Source organism: Vanessa tameamea, chromosome 31 (genome assembly GCF_037043105.1).
Source record: "Vanessa tameamea isolate UH-Manoa-2023 chromosome 31, ilVanTame1 primary haplotype, whole genome shotgun sequence".
NCBI lineage: Eukaryota > Metazoa > Arthropoda > Insecta > Lepidoptera > Nymphalidae > Vanessa > Vanessa tameamea.
This window is the reverse complement of record NC_087339.1, coordinates 2,204,242-2,216,242: the sequence shown is the minus strand read 5'-3', so window position 1 is coordinate 2,216,242 and position 12,001 is coordinate 2,204,242. Positions and strand designations below refer to the sequence as shown.

Here is a 12,001-nt window from a genome sequence, read left to right as displayed (position 1 = left end):
AGCATGCGAAAGGTATCTCGTGGCGCTCCCCGAAGAGACTGAGACTCTTTAGGAGGTGTGATTCAGGAAACCTAAACTAACTTAATTATCACTTTTATAATTTTTAAGGGGTCCACAGCCATGCGCCTCCTTAATATTACTTAGGATACTACGTACTACTGGTAAAGAACAATCGTTTTTTTTTTAATTTAGTATTTATCATTCATCTGAAGGAACACATCATTAGGATACCTGCACGTGGATGAGTCTGCCACATCTATGCAACAGCTCGCTTTAGACCAGCGAGTCAGAATAAGCATCAAGCGGTTGCCCCAAAAGGGAGAGCTGTTACATAATACTCCAGTACAGTTAAAAACACAGCCAAGAACATCACTGTGTACGTCACTAGAGAAATTGAAAAGCATTATTTAAATAAAAACAAATGAATAATAATTTTAAAACATATTTATTTACCAGTTATAGAAGATGGGCACTTGCTAACAAGCTTATTTCATCAACCCGGAAATTCCACATGATTCAAAAACCCGGCAACATTATACTATAGTCCGTTCAAATGGCAGGACGAGTATAAACAAACTTCGACCTTGAATTATCGCGTCATTGGTCGAGATTAAATTATCTCTGGTGTTCACGTTGGTTAGTGGATATAAGTAAAGTGAAACAGTGTTGTATTATAAATAAAGATATATTAATCAAGAACTGTTTAATATGCAACATAGTATATCTTAGGTTTGTTCATTTCTACACCTCCTGCCATTGGAAGCTACTATACATCTTCGTACCTTATTTATATATGACAAAAAAAAAACATTACTCATATTTTATTAAAAGTACAATATTTAGTGTGTAAAGAAATATTAACATAACTATTTTGGAACTAAAGGCATTGGATCACGCGAATATATATCTAAATTAAAATAATAATAAAAAAAAAATGATTAAAAGTTTTCGATCCGTTCCACATCCCGGTTAGGTAACAAAGTCGTACCCGAGGTACTTTTTATTTTTTCGTCTCACCCTTGCCGCTTTTTTGTCATCGTAGTCATCGGATGTGTCCTGATCGTAGACACTGTTATCAATAACCCAGTCTTCGTCGATCTCCGTTTTGATCTCAGCCTTCAACTGCCTCACTTGTTCCCTGACCGACGGTGATGATATTTTCTTCTTTCTCCGTTTAGTTGGATCTGAATCCCTGGATCGCTTCCTGGGACGTTCCTCGAGCACCAAATGTGGGTATTCCTCGACTATGAAGTTCTCTGGCTCGTAGCTCGTTGTAATTTCAACACCGACGGACGGATCGACGTCTGGTAGTATGTAATAGTTTTCAAAGTCACCTTGTAGTGTAATTTCATTCATTTCAGCTGTAAAGTGTCTCTTCTTCTTGCCGGTGTTGCAGTGTTTAATGTACGCATACTTTGGCTTCGTCTCCTCCGGTATAATGTTCACAGTCCATTCCCTGTTACTCGAGACGGGTATCTCTTTGACCTCCTCCATCGTTATCTCCTGCTCCTCTGCTATTTCGTATATGAAGTTATCGGATATATTGCCATCTTCCATCACGTGGAGGACCTCGTTCTGGGTTTGGAGGTCTGGGTCTTCAGACGTTGACGTTTGCGGAACAATCTGAAACATTAGTTGGTCATTTAGCAATAATCTAACATTATAAATGCAAAAGTAATTCTGTCTGTCTGTCTTTCACGATCACGACTGATTTGATTTCATATCAAAGCTTGAACTTCGAGGGTTTTGTATGCCTGACACCAGATAACCAACTCCTAAAACTCGAGAAACTCGCTGGTGACAACTTTTAATACATATATATTTGGTGTGACACAGTTGTATCACATATTTTTATATTATAGCGACCATTCAAGGTGAAGTCTCTAATTCCTCACACTCAATGGGGCCAATGGGTCACTTGATAAGTAGTCACCCAATTTTTTTTATATAAGTAGGGGCAGGCATATGAGCTATCTGGTGGTAAGTGGTCACCGCCGCAAATAGACATAGGCACCGTAAAAAATATCAACCATTCCTTACATCACCAGACACCTTAGCTAATCTTTCAAACTGGAACACAACAGTACTAATTACTGCTGTTTGACGGCAGAATATCTGATGGGTGGTCTTAGCCCATAACTTGAACTATATATTTAGCAAAGTTGGCTCCCTGACCGAGAGCATCAGGTAGGGCTTTGTACAAGTCCGCAATATTCAACCGCCAAACAGCAGTACTCAGTATTGTTGTGGTCCAGTTTGAGGGATTAGGTAGGGGTTCGGTTTGAGCCAATGTAACAGGCACAAGACACATAACAACTTAGTCCAAAAGATTCGTGGCGCATTGGTGATATAAGGAATGATTAATATTTCTTACAACCTCAGGTATCCCCATTTTCCCGTCCCCAAAAAAAAACAGCAGAACTACCAGAATGAAACTCTCCTCACCTCAATAATCTGTTTCGGATCTGGCATCTTGGTGATAACTTGTTCTGACTGCGTGATCGAGGCCTCCGCCTTGTCCGTCTCCACCTTGACCACCCACAGCTGTTTCTTCTGTAAATTCTTGATGGACCTGGAACATATAATTGTTTTTTTAATAATGAACTCATTTTTGGACACACATCTTCGAAGGCGAAAATCGATTATCAAATTTTGGAGATGTATTAAGTTATTTTCATTATTATAAATGCTAAAGTTACTCTGTGTGAAGCAAATTCGATGGAATTTGAAGCAAACTTGAAATCCAAGGTAGAACCGAAACCACGGGCAACTAATAGTATTTTAATAAATGTTTCCTAATGCAAAAAAATATAACTTTGCCGATTGAAGTTTTGATTATAGCCAAGGTTTACATGACAATATAACAAATTGGAAAAGATGAAAAATATATCAGTTAAATATATACTAGCCGCTCGTCGCGACTTCGTCCGTTTGCAATGAGAACTTTATTTAGTTCTCGATCGCAATAACAAGTCCAATTCAAACCAACCATCCTCCCAAATACACAAAAACCTCTTCGAAATGGGTCCAACCGTTTAGGATGAGTTCAGTCACAAACGAACTGCTGACAGACGGACGGATTTATACATAAACAGTATAAAGATGAACAGTTTGTTAGTTTGGTTGAACGCGCTAATCTCAGGAACTACTGGTCCGATTTGAAGGAATCTTTCAGTGTTAGTCCATTTATCGAGGAAGACTAAAGGGTACATAGCATAACACTACAACCAATTCGAGTATCTTAACATAACGTATGCCCTTTGAGAGCTTTCAAGTTACAGTTAAATCTCTACATATAATAAAATTGGAGTGTCTGTTTGTAATATTAAAATAACCGCTTTTTACTAAATGCATATGTATATACGGTACGTATACCCAAATAACATTTTATACAATTTCTGTCTGTCTATTTGTTCCGACTAATCTCTGGAACGGCTGGACCGATTTTGACGGAACTTTCACTGGCAGATAGCTGATGTAACAAGGAGTAACTTAGGCTGCAACAATAACTTTTTTGTTAAATTCAAACGCGCACAAAGTCGCGGGCACAGCTAGCATGTTTATATATCACAAATTTACAAGGAAATTCAGTGATGCGTTCGCAAGCCACTGGGCCATCTCGACGTCAGAGTTAGTATCTCATAGTTTAGAGTGCTACTTACAAATATCCCAAGGTGTCGACGAGTTGCCTGACGTTCAGACGAGAGACACTCTCCGCTGTCTCCTTGACGGCCTCGACGCAGTAGTTGTGTTCCATGCGGATGATATCGGCCACTGTTGGACAGAAGTGTGGTGATAAACGAACATACAGAAAAATACAAGAAAATTCTAATTAGTCTCCAGATTTTCGAAGTTTGGACTCCTGGGACTTTTTCGAAAAAACCCTGTAATCCTATTCGCCTCGACGGCTACGTCAAGGGATGATCGCTGACAATTGTCCACATGACGAATCAGAATACGCAAGTCCTACAGGTGCCTCCTGTGAGGTCGGTTCTCGGCTTCGGTACCTAACTTATGAATTGCCTCTTACGAATTTGCCGATGTTAGTTGCACTACTTAAATCCTACAGTCAAAGGGATCCGAGATGTGGGATATGGGACCCGAACTCTAGTAATCCAGCTCCATCTATTCCCAATAAACTATTTTCGAGTACTCTTCCAAGCACTTTTGAATTCGTTACGGAATTCAGATTCAACGGAAACAACGACTCTTTTCCGTTTACCTGCAAATATTTACTGTCCTCAAGTCCGATCAAAAACTTGGGACTTATAATTATACAATCATTTTAGAATTCTCGTATAAAACTTTTGTTTGTCAGGTACTCGTGTCCGTTGAGAATCTAATGAACGAAATAAAGTTCAGTGCTTGGACTAAATAAACCAAAAAAAAAAGACCAAGGCAAACCGACATAAAATTATTGAGATTCTTGTGGATTATCTGTATTTATAAAATTAGAGTCTCTTTGTAATATTAAAATAACCGCTTTTTCCTAAACGCATATGCAAAAAATAGCATTTATTAATAATTTTATCTGTACATATTAATATTTCCTACCTTTCTTATCAGCGGCTGTTTGTTGAATCGGAGCGGCTTGTTCCTGCGGCGTCAGTAGTTCAGGTAACATCGGCGAGTCGATCCATAGTCCTTGCGCGTCCAGTTCAAAGTGATACCTGTTTCATTGAATTGTTTCAATTATATTATCACTTGAAAACTTTGTACAGGCATATTTGGCTTAGTACAACCTACATAAAACATAACATAATCAGCCTGTAAATTTCCTACTGCTGGGCTAAGGCCTCCTCTCCCGTTGAGGAGAAGGTATGGAGCATATTTCACCACGCTGCTCCAATGCGGGTTGGTGGAATACACATGTGGCAGAATTTCGCCGAAATTAGACACATGCAGGTTTCCTCACGATGTTTTCCTTCACCGCCGAGCACGAGATGAATTATAAACAAATTAAGCACATGTAAATTCAGTGGTGCCTGCCTGGGTTTGAACCCGAAATCATCGGTTAAGATGCACGCGTTCTAACCACTGGGCCATCTCGGCTCTTAGTACAACCTACTCATCAGAAATTCCACCGACAAACAATAATACTTAGTACCATCAGTGTAACTACAGCCACAAACGCTTAGTATCGCTTCCAAGGTTAGTGAAGCATTGGCGATGTAAGGAACGGTTAATATTTCTTACAGCGCCAATGTTTGTGAGCCAGTTGACGAGATCATATAAAAAAAGTTATCAGACAGGTTGGCTGAATACCATCTGAACCACTCAGGGAATCTGAAATGCCCTTTATAAAATGCCTTTTAAATTTGTAATGTGACGCTGCTTGAGACAAAAGAAAAAAATCGACCAGCCTCTCACCCACAAAGCTGTAAGCTCACGTGTCTCCATAGGCACTCGCTCTCCTCCTGCATAGCACCTTCGATCCAGTTCTGTCTTTTATCATCGGTTTGGGCTGACGTATTAACACTGCATAAGAAAAATATACATATATAAAATTTACTTAGTGGCAGGGCTTTGGGCAATAGGTAGCATCCACTCGAAACATATTCGACCGCTAATTAGTATTGTATTCCGGTTTGAGTGAGTCAGTGTAACTACACAAGGGATAATGTCTTCCAAGGTTGTTTGCGCATCGGTGATGTAAGGAATGGTTACCATAGCGTCAAATCTACTATGATCGGTGGTGATCACTCTCATCAGATATCCCATATACCGATCCGCCTGTAAATTACACAAAAGTCAACCTAAATCTTTATTCAATTATGCTTTTAAAAGCACTTTTGAATCGTAATTTCCAAATAATTATTTAAATGTTACCTAGATCAAGGATGTACCAACCGAAACGAACTGACAAGACCTCATTAACTATTCTTACCCAACTATTAAATCGCATCCATAAGATTCCAACGAAAGGGGGAATTCCAAATATAGACAAATAAACAACTTTGACCTTGAATTGACGCGATATCATTGGTCGAGATATTAATAATCTATAGAATTCATTAAGGATTCGTAAAAAGTGACGTTTTGTAAGCGAATTTTTTATCGCAACTTTGGAAGTGAAATTCAAGTGGATATAAGTAGTTAAGTGGAACAGTGTTGTATTGTAATTAAATATATATTAATTAAGAACTGTTTAATACAGCTGAGCGATTAGCAAATCGCATGCAATATGTCAATCTAAGGTTTGTTAAACTTAACTCCTCCTACCATCGGAATGTACACGAACTGTGCGACATTTCTATAACTATATTTTTAATTTTCTATATTCACGTTTGAAACCATCAGTTATGACTCAAAGTCAAAAATCTTTATTCGATATGGAAGTGATTACACTTGCTTATTGACAGTTAAAAATCTACCACCGGTTCGGAAATTAACACCACGGACCTGAGGAGAACCGGCGAAAGAAACTCAGCTGGATATTTTATTATACGAGTATAATAGACTGGTTACAGAATATTAATTTTTACAGAGGATTTAACTACGAGGCGTAATTTTAAAACTACATTACGTTCGCAAGCTACGAATAACGGATAGTCGTATAAATATATTACAACAAAATATATTAGTGTCTCATGAGTATAAACTGGCTATAAAAATTAATACGACGATTTCGATCTCCCTACCGTCAGTTATGTGGGACTCCTGGCCGAATGCCAGACGATGCGTGCCACTTAATACTTGCGGCACCCATCCCGTGTATGGGACTGTTACACGTGCTGCCAGGGGCCCAATTCTAACAAATCGACAGTTCGTCGCAATCAAATCGAAAAGTAATCGTTTCAAACGACCAATCGATTACATATTTAACAGTTGATATTCGGTCAAAGTTGGATCTGAATGTAATAGAGATCTTATCGTAACCCATATATGTAGAACTGGTCTTTAGTTATGATTAAGACGAAGTTAGGGGAGGACAGCCGGGGCAACTGAACTGGGGCCTACTCAGGGGGGGCTTAACAAAGATTCCGATGAGATAATAAATATCTATATAAAGTCAAATTATAATAATGTTACTGGTTACTGTTTTAAAAGTTACCGATACAAGTATAATGAAATTAAAATATTAAAATTAATTCATAATTATTAGGGTCTCCACGCGTCTGTTGCTCTAGCTCTGTATCTCCTCCAGCCCCAGGGCCTCCAGACCTCTAAATCCGACTCTGCTTTTGTGATAGTCAAAATTGATTCGGAAATGGTTACCATTGTAAGTTTGTAGAAATGGTCCCAAAAATCGAAACTATTAATTATAACTAATCACCTTACTAATTAGATATAATAATCTCTACTAACAAATTGCGTCTGTTCCGTAATACGTAACTGAAAAAAACTACTAAACAAATATATATCATATTCCAATGAAAGTAGGAAAAAAGATAAACAAACCTTAGATTTACGTATTTCTCGCGATTTGCTAATAACTCAGCTATACTGTGCACTACTAAGAGTTTATGATTAACATATCTCTATTTATAATACAACACTATTACACTTAACTACTTATATCCACTTTAAATTCACTTCCAAAATTCCGATAAAAGTTTCGTCGACGTTCACAACGCCATTTTTTCGCAAATCCACAGTGAATATCATAGATTAATCGAGCTCTCGACCAATGATATCGCGTTAATTTGCTGTCAAATGTTTTTTATTTAGCTTTTCTCCTGTTATGGTTGAAATAGAGTAAACATAAAACTTATACCAGAATACGCAACACGTTTCGGACAACGTTTTAGTATTGATATATTTATAAACTTTTGATATGATAAGCTTGATTTTAATGTTGTTATATTAAACTAAATATGGAAATAAATAAACAAAACACAAATGTTACAATAAAATAATATAATACTGACAATAATTATATCTCGGGTATCATGCCATTAAACGCAGAGCCGGATCTACCTTATGGCTTTTTGGGCTTCAGCCCAGGGTCCCGTGGATTCAAGGGGGCCCCAGCTAAGTCAAGTCAAAGTCAAAAATAGACGATAATAAATCCTTTACTAACTAACTTTATTAAATTAAACAGATCGTATGGTTTGCACCCCTGCGAGTCCTTTTTTTTATGTTATAGGTGGCAAACGAGCAGGAGGCTCACTTGATGGAAAGTGACTACCACCGCCCATGGACATATGCAACACCGGGGGGCTTGCAATTAATCAAACCCATTCAATTAATTTAATTCAAGTCTACGTTCAGATATGTCTTAGGTGGACCCCTAAGTAGTGTTAGCCCAGGGCCCCCTAAACTTACTGTCCAGCCATGATTAAACGTGCGTAGAAGTTTAAGAGACCAAAAATTTTTATATAGTATTGTCCATAACTTTGTTGATACTACGAGTCTCCTTAATAATGTACATTTTAAATGTCCTCGCCTTAACAACAGAAACCAGTCTTTATCTATTCAAAGAATATGTTCTTGTTCTTGGATTTGCGATCAAAATTGCGTTTTGAACGTCGACGAAACTGTTATCGGAATTTTGGAAGTAAAATTAAAGTGGAAATAAGCAGTTAAGTGCAATGGTGCTGTATTATAAATAAAGAAATTTTAATTATAGACTCTTAGTAGTGCACAATATAGCTGAGTTATTAGCAAATCGAATGAAATACGTAAATCTAAGGTTTGTTTACCTTTTTTCCTACTTCCATTGGAATAGGCTACGAGTATTTATGAGTGTGCTTGTTTGCTTGATTTAGTTTTAAATTAAAGCAGATGAATCTACAAAGCGCAGTTACTTATAATAGCACTAGAAACCCAAATCGGCTTTGCACGTGTGCAACTTTTTAATAAAGAAAATGTTATGATATAAATATATTTAATTAGCATTCGGTAAATGAAAACAAGGATTAAGTGTGCGAGGAAGGATTTGATAAACATGGAAGTGAATAACAGAGGAGAATGGAAGGGAAAGACATGCTACGGCGACCCTAAATAGTTTGAGACAAGAGCAGTGAAAGAAGAAGCACTCGGGTAGAATATAGCATTTTAGAATAGGATCATTAGTTCCCGAGTTCCCTTACATACAAACAAACAATATTTACATCTCTATATTAGTATAGTTTATATATTAAATACTATTAAATGCTCTGATCTTCTAGTGTAAGTTTTACGTACAAATAATTATCACGCTTTACATAAACAGTAACCACAATTTTTTCCTCACTAAAAATCATGTTTCAAGCATTCCGACGCAAAACAGTGTTTTGTTAATGAATATATACAAGTTTACAACTTAAAAATTTAATTGTGCCACATAATTGGTTCAAATCTTGAATAATCTATTGAATTAAATAAGGCTTCATGAAAAAAAGGCCATTTTGAACATTGACGAAGCTGTTATCAGAAGTTTTGGAAGTAAAATTAAAGTGGATATAAGTGGTTGAGTGTAACAGTGTTGTATTATAAATAGAGATGTTAATCAAGAACTGTTTGTAGTGCACATAGTCAAGCTATTCAATGTAAGTATAAGATACTATCTCTTACTTCTTTCATTGGAATAGTCTATATATATGTTAGAATGTATACTAACTAGTAAAACTCGGCAAACACTGTCCTGTCTGTATGTATGTATATATTATATATGGCTGTAGTGCCATCTAGCGGTGACTTGCAACAAAACTGATAGTTGAAACCTTCCTCAAAGCAAATAATGCGAATAACTGACTAATTTGAATAGTGAAACAACAAATGTTGTCCACCTCCAAGTCTAGTAATCTCAAGCAGATGTACCAAAATCTGTTTATATTATATAAGATTTGATTGCAATGTAGTTTCGACGAGCATATTTTCCATGAATATAATCAATTTTATATTGAGGTGTGTACGTTATTCAATTCTGATCTGGTTTTTGTCCAATCTATTTTACATTACATTATCAGCCTGTAAATTTCTCACTGTTAGGCTAAGGCCTCCTCTTCCTTTGAGGAGAAGGTTTGGAGCATATTCCACCACGCTGCTCCAATGCGGGTTGATGGAATACACATGTGGCAGAATTTCGTTGAAATTAGACACATGCAGGTTTCCTCACTATGTTTTCCTTCACCACCGAGCACGAGGTGAATTATAAACACAAATTAAGCACATGAAATTCAGTGGTGCTTGCCTGGATTTGAACCGGAAATCATCAGTTAAGATGCTCGCGTTCTAACCCTTGGGCCATCTCGGCTCTCAATTATTAATTGATTAATTTCTTATATGTGTACGTATAACTTCCAATCAATTTTCCAGCTGGATATTTTACTAATGATGATGATTATCAAAATTGCACAGCTTGTTAAAGTTTATGACCATCATTATGAGCATAAAATGTAAAGAATGAAAATATTTTGTAATATTAGTTCATACTATATATAACATGACTATGTGAGCTAAAACTACAAGTGTCTAACTCTATAGGTAACAAATTTGATAAGCTCCATAGTTGAATGGTGGGAAGGATGATATGATATACAATAATACTTATTAATATAAATAATTACTGTTTAAGTCTTAATCCGAATCCTGAAAGCATTTTCACGTAATAATAATCGATATAAACAAGAAAATCGAATCGAAAACAAAATGTAAACATCTTATAGGATTCGTAAATAAATCTTTGTTCTTAGGACGTAAATGATTTTTTTTTAAGCGTCCGAGGTCACACGGCCTTACTGTAAGCAATAATCACCCCAGTTCATCCAAATAACATTCTTATTGAAATGAAAGCGGGAAAAACACTTACTTGTAGAATGAAAAGCTGCAGATCACATCATATTCCATGTTGCAGCCTTCAACTACACACTTTAGAGCGCTCATAGTGGGAACCAAAGCCGCGACCTCCAGTTATCGAAACCGTTCACTCACATCCTTCTCAATACGAGAAAATTATAAAATATTAACATTTAGCGCCTAAAGTAACTTTCAAACAAACTAATTTGATGGATCTTTAGAAAATTATCAATCAAATGTCGAAAATGACATGCTGTCACGAAAAGTCGAAGTCCTAAATGCGTGCCATGAAATGGTGATGTAATCTACCATAGGAAATATGTGTGGCAACATTTAATTCGTGATTCGATTCAATAGATTTTTGTGAAAGCTCGATTGTTTTATGACGCTATTTATTTTTTGAAGAAAACTCTACTAACGCAATTTTTTTTACAAAATTAGATTTCTTTTACAATTTAAACGTTAATGTAAGTGAAATAAATTAAGTGATTCATAATATTAACATTGACTTTCTCTTTTCCTCTCGACTTAAAAATCCAAGTGACAGTTATTAATATATAAATAGTGTTACAATTGAACATCAATATATAAACATAACATGAAATGGAAATATAATCATAATATTTTAGTAGTGAACATGGTAAGCGAATGATTTCTATAAAATCGATTTTATTGAGATTGTTGCCAAGCAAAAAAATCTAACCATAGAGTTACATACGATTCTATTGCCACAGGATACTAATTTTATATTGGAAAGCAGCCAGCAAATTGAAGACAAATTAAAAATTATACCTGCAATTCTAGAACGATATATATCACTTTTAGAGTATAAAAGTTACAAAATATAATATTCAAAGTCGTAAACTATTTCTTTTACACGTTTTATTAGTACTCTAATTTTCACATATTTCATAGACAACAATGGAAGCAGCATATTGATCGCTTTCATTTTACGTTACTTCCGGTCATTTGGGTTATTTTAAGAATAACCTTTCAATCTTAATATTTCATTAAACATTATCGTGAATGATGAATATCAAATAATATTGATGTATGTAGCCCATTACTTAGTCGTAAATTGTCATTGTCACATTTTCTCTGACAATTTTGTCAAAATTCTATGTCATTATTTGTCAAGGATGTCAATTGAATAATTGTTTTGCCTTTTTAATGAATTCATTACGTAACACGATATCACTGGTTCTTTCGCGAAGTGTTTTATACTGAAATTTCGTATTAACTCAACAATAACAAATAAAAGATGAGTTTCCAAACTAAT

At 36.0% G+C, this 12,001-nt stretch overlaps 1 protein-coding gene across 1 annotated transcript; it reads right to left on the bottom strand.

The window, feature by feature from the left end:
• Window positions 1-426: 426 nt before the first annotated feature.
• On the bottom strand, window positions 427-11,021 carry LOC113404298 (uncharacterized). The gene is made up of 6 exons (XM_026645166.2): window positions 10,736-11,021; window positions 5,371-5,478; window positions 4,555-4,670; window positions 3,663-3,774; window positions 2,446-2,572; window positions 427-1,623 (listed from the first exon to the last, which is right to left on the bottom strand). The coding sequence occupies exons 1-6, from the start codon at window positions 10,807-10,809 to the stop codon at window positions 970-972; spliced, it is 1,191 nt and encodes a 396-aa protein (XP_026500951.1). The 5' UTR covers window positions 10,810-11,021; the 3' UTR covers window positions 427-969.
• Between the last annotated feature and the right edge of the window lie 980 nt (window positions 11,022-12,001).